We start from the raw sequence: 21,994 nt of genomic DNA, 5'->3' as shown, positions 1-21,994 counted from the left end.
GAGTTCACCCCGGACGTCGCGGGCGGGAGGTGACCCGACGCTCCGGGTCTATATGCCTGAGCAAAACACAGTAGCTGACTGCCGGAAACAAGCTGGTGGGTATGCTTTCCTTATTATTCAAGAGCAACAGAAAAGAAACAAAAACTAAGTAAATGGGTATTCGCAGAAGCCCAGCCTCCTCTGCAGAAACCATCATTTTATAAATGTACATTTTTATTTCTGGAATATAAAATGCTGTTGTTGGGAACGGGGGTGGGCTTGTAAAAACTCACTTTGAAACTAACAGCCTCCAGCACACTCTTCAGAGAGGCGGATGGAGGTCTGCCCTCCTCTGCACCCCCGGCTCCGGGATTCCCTTTGGGGCCCAGCTCTCCAGCCGGACCTGGGGGCTCGAGGGCACCTTGTCCACAATCCCCACCAGGCCCTCTGCGTGTGTCCCCGATTCCCCAAGCTCCCGTGGACATTATCGTTGGGTTCCCTTCAAATACGTCGGCACAGAAACGGGCTGGGAGAGTCTGTTGCTAACTGCGTTGATGAGATTCTTCTAGGATTTTACCTCAATCTGTAAACCTTCTGGCCAGAGAAACAGGAATTCTTGCGGTTTGAAAGTCCTGAATGCAAAATATTGTTTCCATAATTCAGGGCACTCATCCCTAGAGAAGCTCCAGGTGTCACCCTTGCTTTATCAACAACTAGATGCTATTCTCCCACCCAAGCCTGAGGCAGGGGTTGGGGGTAGGGGCAGGGAGGGTGCTGCAAGAAGCAGAAGGAGACGGCAAAGCCAGGCGGCCACTCGCCTCGTCCTGTACGGCGATGGCGGGTCTCCTGTGAGCGTGGGCAGAGATGTTGACGGCCTCCCCGACGTGGAAGGAGGAAAGACACACCCCTCACACTGCTCAGAGGGAAGCCCCTCTTACAGACACAGAAGTACACGGACCTACAGCAGAGAACGCGCTTAAGAACAGAGAAGGATTTCCCACACGCAGAATGAATCACTCTCAAACTAAGATTGTCCAGCAAAAAAATATTGCTTTATTGGATCAATTTTCTAACTACAAAGAGAGCGAACACAGTATCAAACACTTCCTCTCCATAGGACAGTCTCCCGAGAAATGTCTCATGCAACTCCTAGGAGGCTAAATGCAGGGCAGGGCTTCAGGCGGGAAGGCAGGGTCATATGTACACGAAGCCATATATCTTCAGCTCTTCACAGTAATGCGCAAATGTTACACATATGGCTTTCAGACTTTCGGTTCTGTGACTTAAAAAAACAGTAAGACTTGATCGTACAGAAGAACATTTTCAAAATAATTCTTTCTGTGGGAGAGCGCTTTCCCCACCAAAACGCCGAGTCTGGTGACAGGACTTGTCACCTCCCCCGAGGGTGCCATTCGATTCGGCGGAGTTCCAGGAGGGGGGCGTGAGTTCCTAAGGCACAGTTATCAGGTTAAACATGTTTTCGTTAAAACCATGCTTTTTGGTTACGTGAAACGACAGGTCACTGCTAGCAATAATGCGTAATAAGCTGTTAAGGGTACAAAATGCAGTAGTAAAGCTCACACTAACCTATCTGGTAACAGTAACTAGTCTGGAAACACACTACAGTCACCACATATTAAACGCTGTTTTTGGTTATCGTTTCCTTAGATGAAGCAGAGTTATAAGGCTTCTGTGAAATAATAATCTTACAGCTGAACAAATATATTACACTCCTTCTGTAACGTTATTTATAGTTTCTTTCCAATTTTGCTGTTTGGTAACAGACGGTACTGTGGACGCACCTCTCCCGGCTTTTAAAGTGCTTGGTTAACTGCAGGAGAGGAAAACACACAGACCTCCCGGGGGGTGGGTGACGCCCCCTCGGAAGTGGCTGGGAAGCTGGGTTTGGAGCCCCAGGTGAATTTTCCAGAATGGATACTGGTTATTGCTGACATGGACGCCCTTGCTGGGCAAAGAGTGAGTATCACCACCTCCGTTATGTTCATACATAAATACACGGCTATAGATGTACACACATGCAAATGCAAGATCTATCCCGAGACAGATAGATTTCTTTTTTTGTCCAGTAACCTACCTTGTGCTATTCAACTTACCTGTGCTATGTTCGAAGCCAGATTAAAAACAAAATCCTAACATGCTATAATGAACAGCCCTAAGGCTTGAGTAACACAGGGTAGGGAAGGCAGTCATGAAAGAGCTGAGATGACACCTTGGAAGAGTCCTGAAATGCACCGAGTAAGGCAACAGAATTGTATATTACAGCCCAGGAAAAGGTGAAGAAAGTAGGAAACGTGTTAGGTTCTCCTCACCGTGCCCGGCTAACGTGTTAGGTTCTCCTCACCGTGCCCGGCTAACGTGTTAGGTTCTCCTCACCATGCCCGGCTAGCCAGTATTCTCTTAATTTATACATAGGATGAAGCCTCATGACGAAATGTCTTTACAGGTTTTGCTCTTACAAATACTCTCCTGGTGGCCAGTTCAATGCTCAATTCCATGATGCCCTGCTGCTGCGGTCTGCTTAAATAAGGCACTTCCAGTATGAAATGCAGGGGTGCCTGAAGGGTACGCTTGGGGTCAGGCTGCCACGTCGGGTTGCGGTCACGAGGGGCACATCACACGGTCTGTCTTCTGTGCTTCCCCTACCCACCCACCTTCGTCTCCTTCTTGAGATGACCTTCCTTCAGAAGATGGAGTGGCCCTTCCTTCCTTCCTTGAGCTACTTCTTTGTACGAATGATCTAAGCCTTCACTAAGGTGGAAGTTCCGAGTGGTACCAGGTGTGAGTTCAGTCTGTTGACTCAGTTGTCACCGTCGAATTAACACCACGCAGCTTCTGAGAGTCCCAATTGCCGACTACGAGTGGAGGTTGGTACTGGAGAGGTCATTTCGTATTATCTCGTTTACTGCAAGAAAACAAAAATAGAGAGCATTAGAGAGACAGGACTCTGCATACGAGCTTACATAAATCACCAGAAATTCCATCAGTCAGTTATGTTCAGCCTGTGAAAAGGTGTCCCCAGAGGATGAGGTGTCCTGAGCCGGCAGGACACAGCTGCCTGGGAGCCGGCGCTGTGATTCCAGAGACCAGTTAGGCCTCAGCCTCAGGTCCTGACGACTGACCCAGGCGCCGGTGCGCAGCCTGTGCTCCCAGGTTTGCGAAACCAAAAGATAATCCCTGCAGCGGAAGCACCCTGGTGAAGTCCTCGCCCCGTGGGCCCCTCTCCGTGGCCTCGTGGTCAGTCGGGCCAGGGCAGCTCGGGGAGGAGCGCTGGCCTCCCGGGCCTGGGCCTCCCTTTGTTCGGGGCTCTTCCTTCACGTCTGTCCCGTTGTTCATGTCCACGATTGGCCTGTGATTTTTGGCAGCCGGAGGGGAAGTGAGAGGAGCTGGCAAAGGCCACGGGAGTGACCTGCACGGCATCTGCCCCCCATCACGGCACCAGATGGGGAAATGCTGCCCAGAGGCTGTCACCACCGCTCGCAGGGCTCAGAGGTGGGGACGTGCTTGCGTCACGGAACTGCCTGGGCTCCCTCTACTGCCAGATAAACCGTGTGTTTCTGCAGGGCCCCCGCCCAGCCAAGGGCGGCTTCCTGGAGCAATTAGTGGAGTGCGTTTCCCGAGCCCACTCCCTTCCCTAAACTGCCTTTCAACACCCCCCCCCCCACCTATTTTTAAGAATAACAATAATAAGGCCCAGCGGGGGAACCAGGAATTGTGTCACGGGAACTGATAACAGAATGTGCTGGCCCTGGTTCAGTCAGGAGCCCGCCCTGCGGACCCCAGACCCGGGCTCCTCCCGAGGGGCCGCCAGCACGCGGGAAGGGGGAGCCGGGCAGCGGCCTGCAGGGGACACGCCTGACCGACATGGCCGCCTGACGTGCACCACATGTCCTCTGCAGCCGGCCCTGCCTCGCACGGTAAACAGCGGAGGGACTGTGCTCACCTGGCCAAGTGGCTCCCCGGCCACCAAGGTGGCCAGGACGAGGCCCAGGGCACGGGCAGCTCCGGGGTAGTGGGCCGTCTCTGTGCCACTCGGCCGCCCGGGGCATGGGGTGGCGGGACTCGGGCCACCAGGGCCAGAGCTCCTGTTTCCTCCACGTCACGGGTCCAGCCTGTGTGTCCCTAAGAGGCACGGCCCCGTCCACACCTTGCAGAACGTCGCCATGAAAGAACATTCTGACAAGAACACTCACACGTCCCGTTCTCTTGGGGGTTTGGTCTGGGTCAGGACAGGCCGCACCTGCACGCAGGGTGTCTCTGTCTCAGGCCAAATGTGTGGAACGTACTAGAAAGATACAGGGTGTGTGTGTGGGGGACCCACACACGAGGTGTGACAGCACTGGAACCACAGAGCCCTGCGCCCTGTATTCACTCAGCAAGCGACGGTTTACAAGGTGCTTTCATGGCCACCATCGCATTTGTCCTAAAGCAGCCTAGGTCGTGGGCCCAGTGGGGCTTCCTAACCGGTTCTGAGAAAAGTGAAAGGTTTGGGGCCACACATAGGCCAGAGTCCCTCCCACCGGGTGGCAGGTGCTACTGGGAGGGGGGAAGGGAGGCGGCGGGGCCACCTCCACCCAGAAGAGAAATTAGAGTCAAAACCTCAAAGCAGGCCCTGCACGGTGGGAACAGTGGTAAACAAGGTCCCACATGAAGAGGAGGCGTGAAAGTTCAATCATACCACACAGAACTGGGGTTTGCCTTCCCACTAAGGGTTTAGGGCAATGAAAGTCCCAGAGCAGAAATCTGATTCTAGTAAGACCAGCAAGAGGGGTAGAAAAATGTCTGAGGGGTAATAATGACAGGAATTGGGATGGAAGCCTGAGGGGCAATAATGAAGGGAATTGGGAAGGAGGCCTGAGGGGTAATAATGACAGGAATTGGGCGGGAGGCCTGAGGAGTAATAATGAAGGGATCTGAGAGGGAGGCCTGAGGGATAATAATGAAGGGAATTGGGAGGGAGGCCTGAGGGGTAATAATGAGGGGGATTGGGAAGGAGGCCTGAGGGGTAATAATGAAGGGAATTGGGAGGGAGGCCTGAGGGGTAATAATGAAGGGGATTCGGAAGGAGGCCTGAGGGGTAATAATGAAGGGAATTAGGAGGGAGGCCTAATGGGTAATAATGGAGGGAATTGGGAGGGAGGCCTGAGGAGTAATAATGAAGGGAATTGGGAGGGAGGCCTGAGGGGTAATAATGAAATTGGGAGGGAGGCCTGAGGAGTAATAATGAAGGGATCTGAGAGGGAGGCCTGAGGGGTAATAATGAAGGGAATTGGGAGGGAGGCCTGAGGGGTAATAATGAAGGGGATTGAGAAGGAGGCCTGAGGGGTAATAATGAAGGGAATTGGGCGGGAGGCCTGAGGGGTAATGAAGAAGGGAATTGGGAGGGAGGCCTGAGGGGTAATAATGACAGGAATTGGGCGGGAGGCCTGAGGGGTAATGATGAAGGGAATTGGGAGGAAGGCCTGAGGGGTAATGATGAAGGGAATTGGGAGGAAGGCCTGAGGGGTAATGATGAAGGGAATTGGGAGGGAGGCCTGAGGGGTAATGATGAAGGGAATTGGGAGGGAGGCCTGAGGGGTAATGATGAAGGGAATTGGGAGGGAGGCCTGAGGGGTAATGATGAAGGGAATTGGGAGGGAGGCCTGAGGGGTAATAATGAAGGGAATTGGGATGGAGGCCTGAGGGGTAATAATGAAGGGAATTGGGATGGAGGCCTGAGGGGTAATAATGAAGGGAATTGGGAAGGAGGCCTGAGGGGTAATAATGACAGGAATTGGGAGGAAGGCCTGAGGGGTAATGATGAAGGGAAGTGGGAGGAAGGCCTGAGGGGTAATAATGACAGGAATTGGGAGGGAGACCTGAGGGGTAATAATGAAGGGGAGTGGGAGGGAGGCCTGAGGGGTAATAATGAAGGGGATTGGAAGGAGGCCTGAGGAGTAATAATGACAGGATTTGGAGGAAGGCCTGAGGGGTAATAATGACAGGAATTGGGAGGGAGACCTGAGGGGTAATAATGAAGGGGAGTGGGAGGGAGGCCTGAGGGGTAATAATGAAGGGGATTGGGAGGGAGGCCTGAGGGGTAATAAGGAAGGGGATTGGGAGGGAGGCCTGATGGGTAATAATAACAGGAATTGGGCGGGAGGCCTGAGGGTTAATAATGACAGGAATTGGTGGAAGGCCTGAGGGGTAATGATGACAGGAATTGGGAGGGAGGCCGTAGGGGTAATGATGAAGGGAATTGGGAAGGAGGCCTGAGGGGTAATAATGAATGGAATTGGGAGGAAGACCTGAGGAGTAATAATGAAGGGAATTGGGATGGAGGCCTGAGGGGTAATAATGAAGGGATCTGAGAGGGAGGCCTGAGGGGTAATAATGACAGGAATTGGGAACGAGGCCTGAGGGGTAATGATGAAGGGAATTGGGAACGAGGCCTGAGGGGTAATGATGAAGGGAATTGGGAAGGAGGCCTGAGGAGTAATAATGAAGGGAATTGGGAGGGAGTCCTGACGGGTAATAATGACAGGTATTGGGAGGGAGGCCTGAGGGGTAATAATGAAGGTAATTGGGAGGGAGGCCTGAGGGGGTAATGATGAAGGGGATTGGGCGGGAGGCCTGAGGAGTAATAATGAGGGGAATTGGGAGGGAGGCCTGAGGGGTAGTAAGGCAGCAGCAGAGTAGCTGCGAATCTTTTAGTTACTCAGGGTTATGCAGACCACAGGAAAAATAACATCTGTCTGACAAGAGAAAAGGGGAAGGAGCCTCAGAAGTGGGCTTCCCCCTACTACCCACTGGGGCACCTGAACCTCGGAGGGGGCGCCCGGGGTGGTAGGAGGCGGCGCCATCGCTCGATGTGTCCTGGACATTCTGGGCCCAGACGCAGGCCATGGCGTGGCTACTCTCTGAGTGAGGCTCGGCCCTGTCCTCCTTTGGCCCCGTCGGGAGCCCTCAGGAGAGCGGCATGGGACGCGCCAGGGCAGCCGAAGCTCTTGCCCATCACGGTGGGCCAGTGGTATCTGACGAGCCTCCCTGAGGACAACCTGTCAGCTGGACCCACTGCTGTCCACACCTGGCAAGGTCAGGCTGGAGTCACAGGGTTTCATTCCTTTTAGGAACAGACTCAAGAACCACCCCACACGCACAAACATCCTCCAGCATCTTCCCTGAGCGCCGCAGGGCCTGAGCCGGGCAGCTGCCCAAAGTGAAGTTGGATGGCCAGGAGCCCCATGGCAGATGACGCTTCACACAAGCGTCCACACAGCTGAGGGTGGACGCCCAGACCTCACTCTCTTCCAGAGACACAATCTAGACAGGAACCCTGTAGGGAAGCCATGACGGTCCCATTTCACAGATGGATAAAGAAAGACCATATCAGGGAAGGGCTGCCGAGGTGGAGGTGCCTTTGACGGTGGGCGAGGGTGCGAAGCACAGGGTCCTGGGGCCCCGCCGCCTCCCAGCCACATCCTATCTTCCCTCCGTGAGGTCATGGGTCCGAGCCCGTATCAGTCCCGGCCGCGGGGCTCTGTGTGGGTTATTTTGGGGGTGGCTTTCTCTCTTTGATATGGTTGTGCCGATGACACCTACGATTTCCCACAATGTCTTCTCTCTACTGATAATTTCCATCTTCTTATTCAGCTTTTCCACCGACACAGAGGTTTTTTTATCTTTACAGAAGTATTTTGAACTGCAGGTAACATGTGACCCTCACGGATCGTCAGGAACCTGAAAGAGGAACCTTTGCTCTGCTTCACGTCAGATGTCCTTGCAACAGGATGTGGTGAGCTGTTATACCACAATTTAATAAGAAGGGTTTTTTCCCTTATATTTAATCTTTCTCTAAAATGCTCCTAAGGTGGAAACTCTTGTTTTTTTTCTAAAACTCATGTGTCAGTTTGAATTGTTGTTTCAATCTAGGGTATGTACGCAGGGTGTTATGTGTATATCTGATACACACACACAAACCCACCTCTCTATATAAATCTGGAATTGAGAGAAAAGGAAGTTAGCATTTTTTAAAATACCAAAACTAACATGTACAAAGTACAGGCATAGCTTTTCACCTGTACTTGCATGACATTTGTAAATATCCTTCCTGACACTATAGAAAGATGTCTCTGCTATTCGTAAATGAGCATGTAAATTAACTAATAAGGTGAAACGTCCTTTTTAAAGTAAAATATTTGTACTTTCGTATCTGAGTTTCTTCTTTTGAGCCGCACTTTGAGAACAGTTGGCGTCAGAGCTTCACGCTGTAGTGAAACATCCATGGTTCATCTCTCAGGTTTCACGTGTGGGTTTTGTGTGACTATCTTGAGAACAGTGCAAACCTAAAAGGAACTGTGAGTCCAAACAGTTTTTATGTATTTCTCCCCTCTCGACGCCTAACCTTTAAGCAAAGTGCTCCCACGTTTCTGAATGCTTGGTTTCTGAATGCTAAACTAAGGATCTCAAGACAAATCTTAAGGAACGAACAAACCACGGATTTACCCAACACCTACGCAGCCTTCAGTGTTCATTTCTAAGCCCTCGCATGTACATCATTCTTGATTCTGCAGCAACCCCTCGAGAAAGACAAGGCAGGCAGTGTGACGATGGAGGCTTGGCCAGTGGGAACGGGCCGCTGCCCTTGAGTGACAGGGGAGAAGCTGAGATCGGGACTTGGGGCCGCCCTCCTCCCCACCTGCACGCCCCGCGGCTCTGGGAGCTTCCAGGCTGCTCCCTCCCGGCTCCACGGGCAGACCCACAGGGCCGGCGTGAACTGCTCTCTTCTCAGTGCTTACCGGGAAAGTCGGGAAGGCGCAGGGGAAAGGTGGACGGGCACAGCCCAGCCCTCGGGACCCCTGCCTGTTCATCCCCTCCTCCTGGGCCTGCCCCCCACCCCCAGGTCCCTTCTGTCCCTGGTCCTCACGTCCTCCGCCGCGAAGCCAGTCAGAACACAGACGCGAGGGGAGGCGAGGGCACAGTCACTGCTTTCCTTTTCTGTGCACATTTCTCTTTCAACAGAACAAAACATCAACACACCCACCAACCACCACACACACACAGTGCTGTGTTTGAGCTAAAAAGACCTTTTCTTTCAGTCATTTTTCCTGTATAGCTTTTACGTGCTTCAGAAACTTTTTTTAAACAAGGAGGACAAGTTGCAGGTGACCGAGGACTATTTCCCCTGCCCTGGGGGAGCCACACGCCAGCAGCACAGCCCCGGCTCTAAAACCGACGGCAGATGAGCTGGTCGGTACCAACCTGCTGGCGCAGGTACCGGCGCCAGGAGGGGGCATGCTGGCCGCTGTCTCAGGAACATCACCTCAACGCCACAGCAGCGCCAGCTTGTCACATGAGCAGCCCGGGGAGGCTCTGAGAGCTGCCCCGCGCCGAGGGACCTGGCGAGCTTCTCACTCTTCTACCCGACTTGACTTGGTTTTCAGATTTGACATCCGAGCAGCAGCGGCCCGCCGTCAAAGCGCGGGGGCCGTGGCTTGCGGGGGGCCTCTCACCCTCCCAGCCCCGAGGCGGGTCCTCACAGCCAGTGTCACGGCCTTATCGGTCCCAGGACTTTATCAGCAACAGTCCCGCTTCCCTTACTCTAAGCGAAGAAGCGATATAGTAATACTTCTGTGTTCGACTCTAAATAATCGGGACTTGGAACACAGTGATAATAATATCACTTTGCTCTGCGAGAGGAAAGAATGACTACGATGGAAAGCCCAGGGTCCTGACACCCAGCAGGTCCCCGACACCCCAGGAAATATAGGATAGCACGTGGTCAGAGTCAAAATATAAAGCAACCCCTACGGAGCGACAGAAGCCACAAGAGGGCTTCAAGGTGGAGCTGTTTCTAAAGACGGCCTGGCCCGGTTTCCCTGGGCAGCACCTGGGCCCCGGCTCCTCCGACGCCAGTGGGCAACCTCGAAGCCAAGCATCCTTTACTTTTTCAACTTCTCTCAGACCTAAATTCTTGCCATGTCCACGTTGTATCATTCAAACCATCACTCAGAGACGTGTGAGCAGCCTGTGACCTTCCTTAAGAAAACCTGATACAAGGCCTTCGCCCTGAACACGCTGTGGGGAAAGTGCTGGACAAAGGCCACCCGTCCTTTCCTCATTCTGTCCTCTGTCCTCATTCTGCCTCCAAAGGCCCCCTGAGACTGTCCTGCCCCTGTGGGGCCTGGAGGTTTTCTCTGTGAAAACAGGAGGCTTGACTAAGGCCCCTTTCTGCCCCAAGAATCAGGGAACTCCTCAGTCATGTCAGAGGGAGAAACAGATTCCTCCTGGGTTAGAGTTCTATGTGCTGGGAAAGGCATGCCCCCTCATCTTCCCAGCTCTGGGGGGCAGCTACCACTCTGATTCTTACTTTGGATGGGACCAGAGAGGGCAGAAGATGCACCAGTGCTCACACAGCGGGGACGGCAGGGGCCTCCCTGGGGGGGGGGGCAGCCCGGGCAGAGGGGCTGGCGACAGGGCAGCCCCTCGGTCTGTCTCAATGTGGCAGGATGGCTGCTGAGAAGCCTCCATCAGCAGGCTCGCCATCTTGCATGGGTAAAGGGAAGAGAAGTGCTCTAGCACCTTCTGGTGAACTTTCAATTTACCGACTGTCGGAAAAAGAGAAAACGACTGGGTGTGAGTGGCAGCCGCCCTGGTCTGAAGTTAATGCAAAGTCTGGGTTCAACCACAAGACACAAAGCGGGATGAGGGACAGGGCCACCTCCACTCTTTCAGTTTCCTTATTTCTGACAGCGTGTGTGTGGATCCCTTTATTATCAGAACCAGTATCTGTGTAGGGTTTTCAGGTTAATGAGAACATCAGCCATGTCCTTTCGTTGGTCAGAGAACTGGCAGTGTCGCTAGTCTCTCATCGGACACAGCTGTGAGTGACGACCGGGAAAAGCAACGGGAAAGCTGCCTGTGCCTGGCCCCAGGCTGGGAGCGGGCGGTGGGCTCTGTCCCTTTCCCTTGTCGGGACCCCAGCAGAGACGTGGCCCTGCCTGCGGGGCTTGGGGAAGGAAGGGCCAGGAGAAGCAGGTGCTAGAATCTTCCAGCTGGCCTTCACACAGACATCATCCTAGTTTCTCAGGCCTGGGCTTGAGGTTAGAGAATAAGGAATCTAGTTCAGCAGTGTTAACCTAGCCACACTGTTTAATCCTCGCTTAAAAAAAAAAGCTTAATTAACTCGGATAAGGACCATACTTTACAAATAATACCTTTGTGTGAATTTTAAAAAAGAACATATTTGTTGATATAGCTTATCACATTAGCCAAATTCCATGATTACATACTTAACTACATACAACACACTTTAAAGCATCTTTCTCTTTTCCAATAGTTATGTCAGTTCCAATAAGGAAATGAATTGTACTATGAATTTTTAAAAACTAACAGTATTTATCTACTGCTACTTAGTAAGCTAGCCAGCCCAGCAGGGATACTGTCATTTTTTCCATTTATGGCTTTACAACGTTCTGCGATGCTGCTTTTACGGAGAGAACGATTTCTTTAAAGCATCGATGTCCTTTAAACAAGAGCAATCCAGGGAACAAAGAAGGTCTTGGCGATTCCACTGCGGGCCCCGTAGAGTTCTGTCCCCATCCCCGTTCCAACACACCACCACATGCTGCATGAGGTACCACGATTCTTTCCATCAAAGCTCACCATCAAATTAAACACTCTACAGAAATAAACGCATGGCACAAAAGCTACTGTTACTTGCCCACTCCATTTTCCTCCGAGGGACAGAAAAATGCGTATTCTTCCAGAGGACAAGTCATCAAAAACATTTTTATTTTTAAGGGAAAGCCAAAATAGCTTTTTGAAGAGCAAAACAAAACAGGAAGGACATTCTTTCCCATTCTTATAACTAAAAGATAATTTAAAAAACTATTTGCTAACTTTCCCAGAAAATACACCTTTGGCTGAAGTAGACAGAAGTAAAGATGTCTCAGGCCAAATCTCTTCTTAAAGAGCTAACTTCTAGGAAGTCTCCAGATGCCATCTGCTGTGCTAAGCCTGCAAATCTAATGATTCTTGGATAAGGAAGCCCTTTGATGGTGGCTGAGAATCCTAATGGATGTACGGATTGTCACTGCTGTGACTTTGTTACCGCTGGGACACATGTGCCCCCAGGTGATGGACACACACCGTCCCTGTTTGCACTGCGCATTTACACTCAGTTCTCACTTAGGGTAGCAAAGTGGACATGAGCTAAGCCGAGATTCAACACGATTAAAGCCGCAATTCAGAGATCAGGGCACAGGCAGGGAAGCATGTGCTCCGGTGTCACTGGGAGGGGGCGTCAGCTCAGGTGCAGGAAACGTGAGGTGGTGGCTCCCGTGTGGGTGTTTAGTGTTTTGAGAAGAGGCGGCCTCCTGGCAAGTCCGCCTCCCCACAGGTGGGCCCGGGTCAGTTGTCTCCCAGGTCCGGTGGCCTCTGTGTCCACAGTGTGGCCGCATCTGGTCCACCAGCAGCCCCTGCCCACCCACCTCGGGAGGCGCCGCCTCCATGAGACTCTGGGCTGAAAATGGTGATTTTGCCACGAGCGCATCACAACTGCTGTCATTCTGAAAATGCAGAGTTGCAACATCACTAAAATCCTTTTCTGCTTTTCTGTTTTTTTTTTTTTTCCAGAGATGCTTTGTGAAGCAGTGGAAAATAAAACAGTTTCTCAAGTTTCATTAAAAAGTAAGTTCTCGTGTTACCTCGGGTGTCCTGGACCTATTTCAGCCTTCACTTATTTTTATCTTTTTAATCATAATACGGGGCCTGCTATTTTTGGAAGGAGAGGACGGGACAGCGGAGGGACTGGATGACGACAAGTCGCGGTTTTAATAAAATATGACCCTCCCAGCTGGATGCAGCCTTGGCTCTGAGGGACACCATTGTTAGGTGGAGCTGCCAGCCATTAAAGCAGAATAATTGTCCTACCTCTGTGGCTGCTTCCTTATTTAGCCTGAACACGCCAAATAATGCAAACGCCCCGCGTGGAAACTCCAGGGCCCGTGGGGAGGGGGCGGCCACCTGACCGGGAGGGTCCCTGGCTCGTCCCCGGGCCTCCCACTGGTGTGTGCCAGTGAATGCTTTCCATGTGACCGGCGCCATTATTTCATCCGTGCCAAGCTCACTCTGCTTTACTCGCTGGGGTCATTAAATCACCAACAAGCATTTTTCCAGGGCCTGCTGTGTGCCGCTAGAAGACACACTGCCCCAGTGATGAGATCCCTATTCCAACAATTAGCAGAGTTGGATAAATAACAAATTTAAAAGCACTCTTCAATTAAAAAATAAAATAGAATAAGTGGACGTGGACGGGGAGCCAACGTGGGTTGGCAGGTTTGCCCCCGTCACCCCGCTACGGGAGCACAGGCCCTGCTCTGGCGGCGGGCACATGACGTCAGGGCGCCCTAAGGCCCAAGACACACACCACGTGGCTGGTCTTACTTTGGGGGGGCGTCAGAAGGAACAGTGAGGTCAAACACGCCCACTCCGAGTCTGGGGCACTTGGGCCCACCTGGGACCCGACCCCCCCACCTAGCGCTAGTTTTGGTCAGAAGATGCTGCTCATGAAGGAAGCACAGGAAGACCCTGGGTTCACAGGAAAAGAAACCACACCTCAAAGCTAAACGTGACCTTGAACTAAACCCTCACCTCACCCAAGCATCATCAGTTTTGTTAGGTGTGATCGTGTAAAAAAATGGCCGTTTAAAAGGACGCCTGTCGGACTTCCCTGGTGGCGCAGTGGCTAAGAATCCGCCTGCCAATGCAACGGACACGGGTTCGAGCCCTGGTCTGGGAAGATCCCACATGCCGTGGAGTAACTAAGCCCGTGCAACACAACTACTGAGCCTGCACGCCACAACTACTGAGCCTGCGAGCCACAACTACTGAAGCCCGCATGCCTAGAGCCCGTGCTCCGCAACAAGAGAAGCCACTGCAATAAGAAGCCCGCGCACCACAACGAAGAACCAGTGCAGCCAAAACAAATGAAAAAAACGAAAAGGATGCCTGTGTCTGAGGGACACAGGGTGAAAGATGTGAGTCCGGGACTGATTTTTAAACATCTCGGCACGAGGTGGCAGATGCAGTGACAGTGCCATACTACCCCCCCGCACCCGGCCTTGAATTACGGTGAGGGGCTGCGGGACCCTTTACGCTGTCCATTCTGCCCCAGCAGACATCTGGAATTTTCATAATTCAGCAACAGCACCACAATCAGAGAGAAGCTGGGGATGGGCTGGCTCAGCATCCATGGTCCTGCGGCGACAGGGACACGAGGGCCCCGCGCTCTGCCCGGCCACCACCCCCTGCTCCCCACCCCCGGCCATGCCCCGCTGCCCAGGCCGGGTCCTCGTGCCGCCTGAGCTGGGAGGATGCCAACGCTTAGGCCCACCCAGACCCGCTGAACATTCTAAGTAGATCCCCAGCGACTGGATTTGAGCCCACGAGAGTCTGGGGGGCCCTGGGATAGTTGGAGGATGGACAGGGGGCAGACAGAAAACCTTTGGTACCACAGAAGAGATTTACCTTAAAGACAATTTTCCAGAGCTGCTGCCGTAAAGGCCACGCCTACACCCCGATGGACAGAAAAGCACACTTTTCTCACCTTCAAAATATTCTAAACTATCGTTCAAATCGTTGAGAAGAGATGCTGCACCACAGGCCCTGGGCAGCCCAGGGAGGGCGCAGCTGCGCTCGGCCACTGGGAGCAGCCCGGCTCCTCCGGGGCGTTGAGAAAAGAACTAAAGTAACACACAGAGATTTTCACTTGTATCGGTATAGTTTGCAGGTGCTACTGCTTTTAAAGTAGTATTTTAAATTATTATTGGTGCAACTCCCCATTTCCTAGACTGATTCCTGCGAGACCGCCTCCACTTAGGGTGCACAGGCCGCGGGCGGAGGGGAGAGGGCCGCGATCCGACGACCGGGCCTCGCTGTTTCCTGCGGGGTCGCGCGAGCGCACCATCCTCCGCCGTCCTCCCCGCATGCGCGGGGCCTCAGGCCCGCCAGGGCCGTGCGTCCGTCAGGGCTCCAGCTCTGCGAGCGCTGGGACTGCAAGGCCTCGGCTGTGGGGAGCAGACGCCGCCCTGGCCCCTTCCCGCGTCCCTGCCCAGAGCAGCACTCGCCCTCCGCGGCTGCGGAGGACAGTCCGGGCGTGGGTGTCGTCCGGGCCCGGCATCGTCAGGGCGGCTCTGGAAGAACAACTAAGAATTTCGGGGCCCGGTGGCTCGGGGCGAGGCCGGCAGCGGGGGCGCGGCGTGGACACCTTGGCTGTTCACAGGGCAGCGCCTCCAGTTCAATTTCAGCAAAAGGTCCAAACCATGGCCTCGGGAGCCCTGCACCCCCCCGCGCACCGTCAGGGGTGCGGGTGCACGCTCCCGGCTCCCACGCCGTCCCTACGGACTCAGACACGGCCGCCACGCGGTAGCAGGGCCTCGGCCTTCTCCTGGGCTCCACCGTCCGGCCCGAATCTTGCCGAGCCCCGCGCGGGTCCTGAACATGGCGGCCGCCCCGTCCGCCCGCTCGCACGGGTCACCTGCGCACCAAGCACCGCTGCCGGCCAAGCGCCCAGCGCCCCACCCGCGGCCGGTGCGAGTAGGCGCAGGACGGACGTCACGGAGGGTGCGCAGGACCCGTGCCTGCAGCCCACCTGCCCCCGGGGCAGCCCCCAGCCCGTGCCGACCACTCCCCCGAGACCAGACGCCAGCCCACTCCCGTCGCTGCCTCCGTGCGGCCAGTCTGCCCCTCCCCACGGCTCCGAGGCCGCCTCGAGGGTCACGCTGTACCTCTGAGTGCTGACAAAAGTAACCGACGGCAGATCCTGTTTGCTCACTCGGTAAAGATCTGAACAGAAAAACCACAGACAGCGTGAAGAAAGTGTGCAATACCGAGCTGGCAAATGACTCAGAACTGCTAATTTGGAAAAAACAGGCCAATAGACAGGGAGGCGAGGAGTCAGAAAATTCGGGCAACTGAGACAGGCCCCATAATCCTCAGGACATACTGACCTGGGAGTAGGAAAAAGGCAAAAACCAAGACTGCATTTTTGTATTGATTATCCGATTATGAATCTTTACAGAAGCTATTCCAACACTGCACATAATGAGTAATTCATCAAAGTATATTAGGTGCCATGGAAGTTGCCTTCAGTATAAAGGGCCATTAAGTTTCTTGTAATTGCACATTACTGGAGCTTTCGTTAGCTCTAAATCAAATCAACAGGACCGGCATGCACGCACTCTAATCGACTTTATGTAATGACGCCGTGCCCCTGGTGCTTACCCAAACGAGCAGCCCTGCAGAGTTACCCTGCCCCAAGTCCACTTCTCAGCCTGAGGAATGGCACAGCCGCTCTAACGACACTTGCAAGAACCCGGAAAGGACGCACAGGCCTGTGGACCGGGGACCACCGGGGGGTGGGGGGCACCAGGGGCACATCCCCATGGGAAGGGTCTTACAGGCCGGTTTCTGGAGGAAGTTCTATAATTGAGCGCTCCTGAACTCGACAGACGTGGAACCCAGGGCTGGAAATGTGTCCTTCAGAGGCCTCAGGCCCAGTGACACTGCATTTCCCACGTGAAACAGAGACGCCAGTTGAGGTAGAGAAGACAGCCTCTGAGGCTTAGCTCCCATCTCTGAAAAGTCCTTCCTGAAATGATCTCTAAGTCCCTCAAACCTAAAAGCAAGAGCGCTGGAATCACTGGCCTCCGTAATTTACTTGGCAGCTAATCAGGTGCTGTCTGGAGCCCTGCTTTGTCATCCTGAATTGTTGTTTATATTTTAAATACTATTTAGCTGTTTAACCTGCTCTCCCAGACCCCACTCTAACTTCGCAGGGGTCAGGAGTCTGATCCAATCACGTGTCTCGACAGCCCTGCAATGCCAGAGCAGAGCAAGCAATCTGCAAATACTGGTTGGGTTCCGTCGTCTTTGAAGGTTGAATTAATCCCTTGCAGGAGCCTCACCGAGGTTGAGTCTGGGCAAGGTCTGCCCCGCAGGCCTCAGAGCACTTGTTGCCCAGCTGTGAAGTTACAACCACAGTAACCTGCACATCATCTTCCTGTCCCTGGGGCGGAGCTGTGTGTTTGGAAATTTAGCGTTAATTCCTTCTCTGTTTATCTAAATTTGACTTCTGAAGAAGCCTTGAAATAATGTCCTTAAAAAAAAAAGAAAGAAAGAAAACAGTACGTAGAGAACAAGCTATGTAGAACATTAGTTCACAGTAAGTGTTAACTCAGACTGAAGATAAACGAGGCCTTATGGGGGCACCTTGAGGGGTCATCGCTACGCCTGAGCCGTGCTGGACTTTCACGTGGGATTCAGAGTGAGCTTAAGGATAAATCAGGGGCCCATTTCCGTCACAGGGCATGAAGAGATCCGAGATGAAGTGACAGGAGTCTCAGGCCAGGAGCTGGGGCTCTGAGCTCCGCGCCTTCCCTGCTGGCCACCGTCCGCTGCTCCATGAGCTGTCGGACAAGCTTCCTGCGCAAGAGCACAGGCAAGACGTTTTATCAAAACACTGTGTATTTAGCAAGCCCTGGTCCAGCGGAGATCACTGATACAAGCGAAGGGATGAAAACTCCTTAAAAAATCCCACAAGTGTCTGTAAAATTTCCCGTGGTGAGCAGGACATGTTTCTAAATCCAGGGGGTCCTCTAACCAGCCAGTGACAGTGAAGGGCTCCGTGAAGGAATGTCATCCTGCATTTTTAAGTCTCCTCCTCATCTTCCTACCACTTAGTTAAGTGCTGGTCGCCACCTGCGGAGCGAGGCTCGTGCCCCATGGCCCGGCTCCTGCCCGCTGTGTCTCCGTGTCCCGGAGGCGCAGGTAGGAGCCAGGGCGTCTGGGTGACCCCAATGCCGGCTCTGAAGACTTAGCAACGGTGGCGATCGGACAGCTCCAGCCGACTGCGGTGGCCGGTGGATGTCGGCCTGTTTATGAGTCAGAGGTCGTGAGCCGACCTGGCCTTGAAAGCAGAGAGAAACAGGACGCCATGCCGAAGAGGGCACGGCAGGTGAGGGCAGGGGTGCGATGCTGGGGAGAGGTTGCCCGCGAGCCCAGGTCAAAGCCCATCCACAGGGAGCCCACCCAGCTTGTCACATTCATCCATCGCGGAGTTTCTATCCACACGTCTCCCTGCAGCTCTGTGATTCCGCAGCGTCACGGCAGGAAACTGCTCGCAGGATGGAAAGCTGGCATGTGATCCAGTGGAAATCACCGTTTCCAGCGAGGGAAGGACGCTGTCACAAGAACATCGCAGGCTACAGCTGGGGGCGGCGGCTGCTCTGCGTTTCGCGGCCTGATCAGTGGACGAGCTCTGAAGGACGATGACCTGTGCTCCCAGCCACGGCTTTCTGTCCAGCATGAAGGCCGAGTTAACAGACAGACTCTGACAACAGGATTTGAGCTCTTTCCTCAAACTAAAGCGCATTAAAACCGCCTGTGCAGCACCCCGCCTCCAACGCGGACCAGCCGCCCGGCCGCGGCTTTTCCAGGGCGGCTGCAAGCACCCCTGCCGATGCCAGAGCAAACACCCAGGTGAAGCCCCGCGTGGCCACCTCGCTCCAGCCACATCCACCGCCTCTTCTGCTCCGACCGTCTGCCAAGAGGAAATCACTCCGCTGTGCTGGGAGCCGGCGAATCCCAGAAAACAATCTTAAATCCACAAAAATAACTGAACTTCGCTTCTCCTGAGCTGCCCGGTTCCATTCTGATTTTTATTACAATGTCAACAAGAGTTTAATTTGCTTTAAAGTTGAGGTTCTTAAATCTGAGTGATATAGGGTAGTTTACAGCTTGCTGGCAACAGCTACTGTGGAAAAAGAAGGAACGCGCATACAAAGGCGATTCTAAGCTTGACGCTGTGAAAGCGAGGAGCCGTGCCAACAGCAGCACACGGCAGGCCTCCCCCTCCGGACAGCGGCCCCGACACGTGGCCACGCTCCGTGTCCCTCCCTGACCAATCTCGCCCAGGGACAGTAATTAAGAGGAAATGCGCTTAAGTCTCATTTCTCTCCCTAAACGCTCGAGGATGCCAGCTGTCTTACCTGGGCTCCTCCCTAAAAACCGATTCCAGAGAAAACCCTTGAGGGGGAAGGAGGGTGCTCTCCCCGCCCCTCACCAGGTGACCTTCTCATTCCCTAGACGTTGGTCCCTGAGCTGAGCAGACGCCGCACGTGTCTGCACAGGACGCTCCGACCTCAAACGCAGTCAGAGGCGAGATGTCAGCTCCTGAGGCCTCTGCTGGGGCCCAGCTCTCATCTCTGCTGAAACTCCCTGCAGAGACTCGAGACTAGCGGGCCAGCCAAGCCGCCTTATGGAGAAAGGACGGGGCAGGCCTTAAAACAGGGCTGTCCCCCGAGCCCCTACCCTCGGCAGGGCAGCAGAGGGAGCCGTCGGGCCAGCGGTTCACAGCCGAGGCCCCCGTCTGCTGCAGACGCCCCGGCGGCATCTCCCCCTCCTCCCTCCTGCCAGGCCTCTGACGAGCCTGGGGGAATCACAGACGTTTCTAGCTGTCGCCCAGGGCTCTTCCAGGCACCCTTCCTGCGTATCTGAAATAACAGGCTGTGGGGCCTGATAGGGCAGAGATGGGGCAGCCTTCACCTCGTGGGGAGGGAGGGCAGGCTGGGGCCGATAAAGCCCCCCAGGCCCCGGCTAAGGACTGCATCCAGCACTGTCTACCCCTGCTTCGGAACAAAAGAAAACTGGCCACCGGCTTCTGGGAGCGATAAGCATCCACGTCCTTGGGGAGGGGGGGTGGGCCTGGCCCGCCAGCTTGGCTCATTGTCCCAGGACCAGGCCGTGATTAGCCGGGTCCCCCGGGCCTGATAAGGGCGGATGTTTTAAAAGGGGGAATAGACTTTCTTTGTTCTTTACTGTGTGGAAGAGTCCACATTATAATCTGGAAGGAAGGAAGGACGCTGTGTCAAAATTCAAACTGAAAAAGGTAAAGGGACTCAAGATTTTGTGTGCCCAGCCTACGTGAAGAACCCATGTCACCCACGGTCGGCAAACGTCTGGGGCTGGTCCTGCGTGCGGCCCACGTTTTGATGAAGAGAATCCTTAATTTAACTAAACAGGTAAGTAACGAGAAGCACACACATTTTTATTCCATGAGAGAAGCTCTCCCATCAGCGTTATGTTTGTGTCATATAAACACAGAATTAGAATTTTCTCCCAACACTCCTGAAAGACGGCTGCGCGTGTTCCACATACAGAGGGAAACGTGCATGACACACACAAGCCTTCGCTTCAAAAGCACTTTTCTCCTTTTGTGTTTTAACAAAACTGTACTTAATGAACCTGCATAAGAGATCAGACCAGAAACATCCCCAAGCCAGGCTGCTGGCTGCTTCTGGAGAGTTGCCTTTCTGGACATCTTCATACAAATGGAACCATAATACATGGTCTTCTGTGTCTGGCCTTTTGATTCAGTGTAATGTTTTCAAGGTTCATCCATGTCCTAGCATGACTCAGTACTTCATTCCTCCTTCTGGCTGAATAATACTCCGTTGTATGGATATGTCACACTTTTTCTATCTATTCCCTAGTTGCTGGACATTTAGGTTGTTTCAAATGTTTGGATATTATACATAATGCTGCTAAGAACATTTGTGCACAAGTTTTTGTGTGCACATACATATGTGTTCATTTCTCTTGGGTAGATGCCTAAGCACAGACTTGTTGGGTCTTAGGGCAAACGTATGTTCAACTTTTGAGACACTGCCGAAGTGGCTGCACCGTTTTGTGTCCCCACCAGTAATGTGTGAGGGTTCCAGTTTCTCCACATCCTCTCCAAAATTTGCTATTGTCTGTTATTTTTTACAGCCACTCTAATAGGTATGCCATGGTATCTCATTGGCATTCCCTATGACTAATGATGTCAAGTATATTCTCATGTATTTATTAGCCATTCATATACCTTCCTTGGAGAAATGTCTATTTAAATCTTTTACCCAGTTTTTGACTAGGCTTTTTGTCTTATTACTGAGATATGTGTTCTTTGCATTTCCTAAATATAAGCCCTTTATCATACGTCCGTCTCGTACGTTGCTTGTCTTTTTTTGGACATGCTGCATGGCTTGTGGGATCTTAGTTCCCTGACCAGGGTAGAACCCAGGCCCTGGCAGTGAAAGCGCTGGACTGCCAGGGAATTCCCTTGTCTTTCTTTTTCTTAATGGTATCTCTTGAAGCACCAAAATTTTGAATTTTGATGAGGTCTGATATATCACTTTTTAAATGTTATGGACTGTGTTCTTGGTGTCATATCTAAAAAAATCTTCGCCTAATCCAAGGTCTCAAAGATTTTCTCATATGTTATCTCCTAAAAGTTTTGTTTTAGCTCTTACATTTAAGTCCATGATCAATTTTGAGTTAACTTTTTCGTGTAAGGTGAGAGGTAAGGGTCTAAGTTTACTTCTTCCAGTGTATCAGTTAAATGCCTTTTTTGGTCTTGTTTTGTTTTGTTTACTACATATATTCTTAACATTTTCTTAGTGGCTCCTCTAGAGATTACAATATACTTAATATCTATTTCAGATTAATACTCATTTCTAATCATATATAGAAACTGTTCCAATATAGCTTCCTTCCCTATTCCTTCCTTTCTACTATCATTGTCACAAGAATGACATTTTTATATAAGCCCATCAGCACAGGTTTGTAATTATCGTCTTATGCTTTCTTAGAATGCTTATTAAATTATGTAATTATTTTTACCAGTGCTTTTTACTTCTTCATGTGGATCTGAGTTACCGTCAACCTGAAGGACTCCCTTTGGTACTTTCTGTAGGCCAGGTCTGATGGCACTACATTCTCTTATGGCGTCTTTGCTTACTTCTCCTCTATTGTTAAGGCTAGTTTTGCTAGATAGAAACTTCTTGGCCACCAGTCGTTTTCTCTGAGCGCTTTCAAGGATGCTGTCCCACTGCTTTCCAGCTTCCATAATTGCTAACGAGAAGTCAGCTGTTGATCTTTTTGAAGATTCCACGTACTGTACCTGATGACTTGGTTTTTT

The 21,994-nt window shown here is 52.5% G+C and overlaps 1 protein-coding gene across 4 annotated transcripts in view; it reads right to left on the bottom strand.

The window, feature by feature from the left end:
- Positions 1–1,009: 1,009 nt before the first annotated feature.
- NFATC1 (nuclear factor of activated T cells 1) overlaps positions 1,010–21,994 on the bottom strand; it is a 104,472-nt gene continuing 83,487 nt past the window's right edge. For all 4 annotated transcript variants that reach the window (XM_089895356.1, XM_022559970.3, XM_022559972.3 and 1 more), the window contains one exon: positions 1,010–2,902. In XM_089895356.1, the coding sequence (XP_089751482.1) occupies positions 2,853–2,902 (50 nt within the window). In that variant the 3' untranslated portion in view covers positions 1,010–2,852. The remainder of the gene's footprint in view (positions 2,903–21,994) is intronic.

Source organism: Delphinapterus leucas, chromosome 14, assembly GCF_059928025.1.
Source record: "Delphinapterus leucas isolate spDelLeu-1000000601 "Yukka" chromosome 14, BTC_Dleu_Yukka2, whole genome shotgun sequence".
In the NCBI taxonomy this organism is placed as follows: Eukaryota; Metazoa; Chordata; class Mammalia; order Artiodactyla; family Monodontidae; genus Delphinapterus; species Delphinapterus leucas.
Note: the sequence above shows the minus strand (reverse complement) of the source record. Positions and strands in the feature narration are given on the sequence as shown.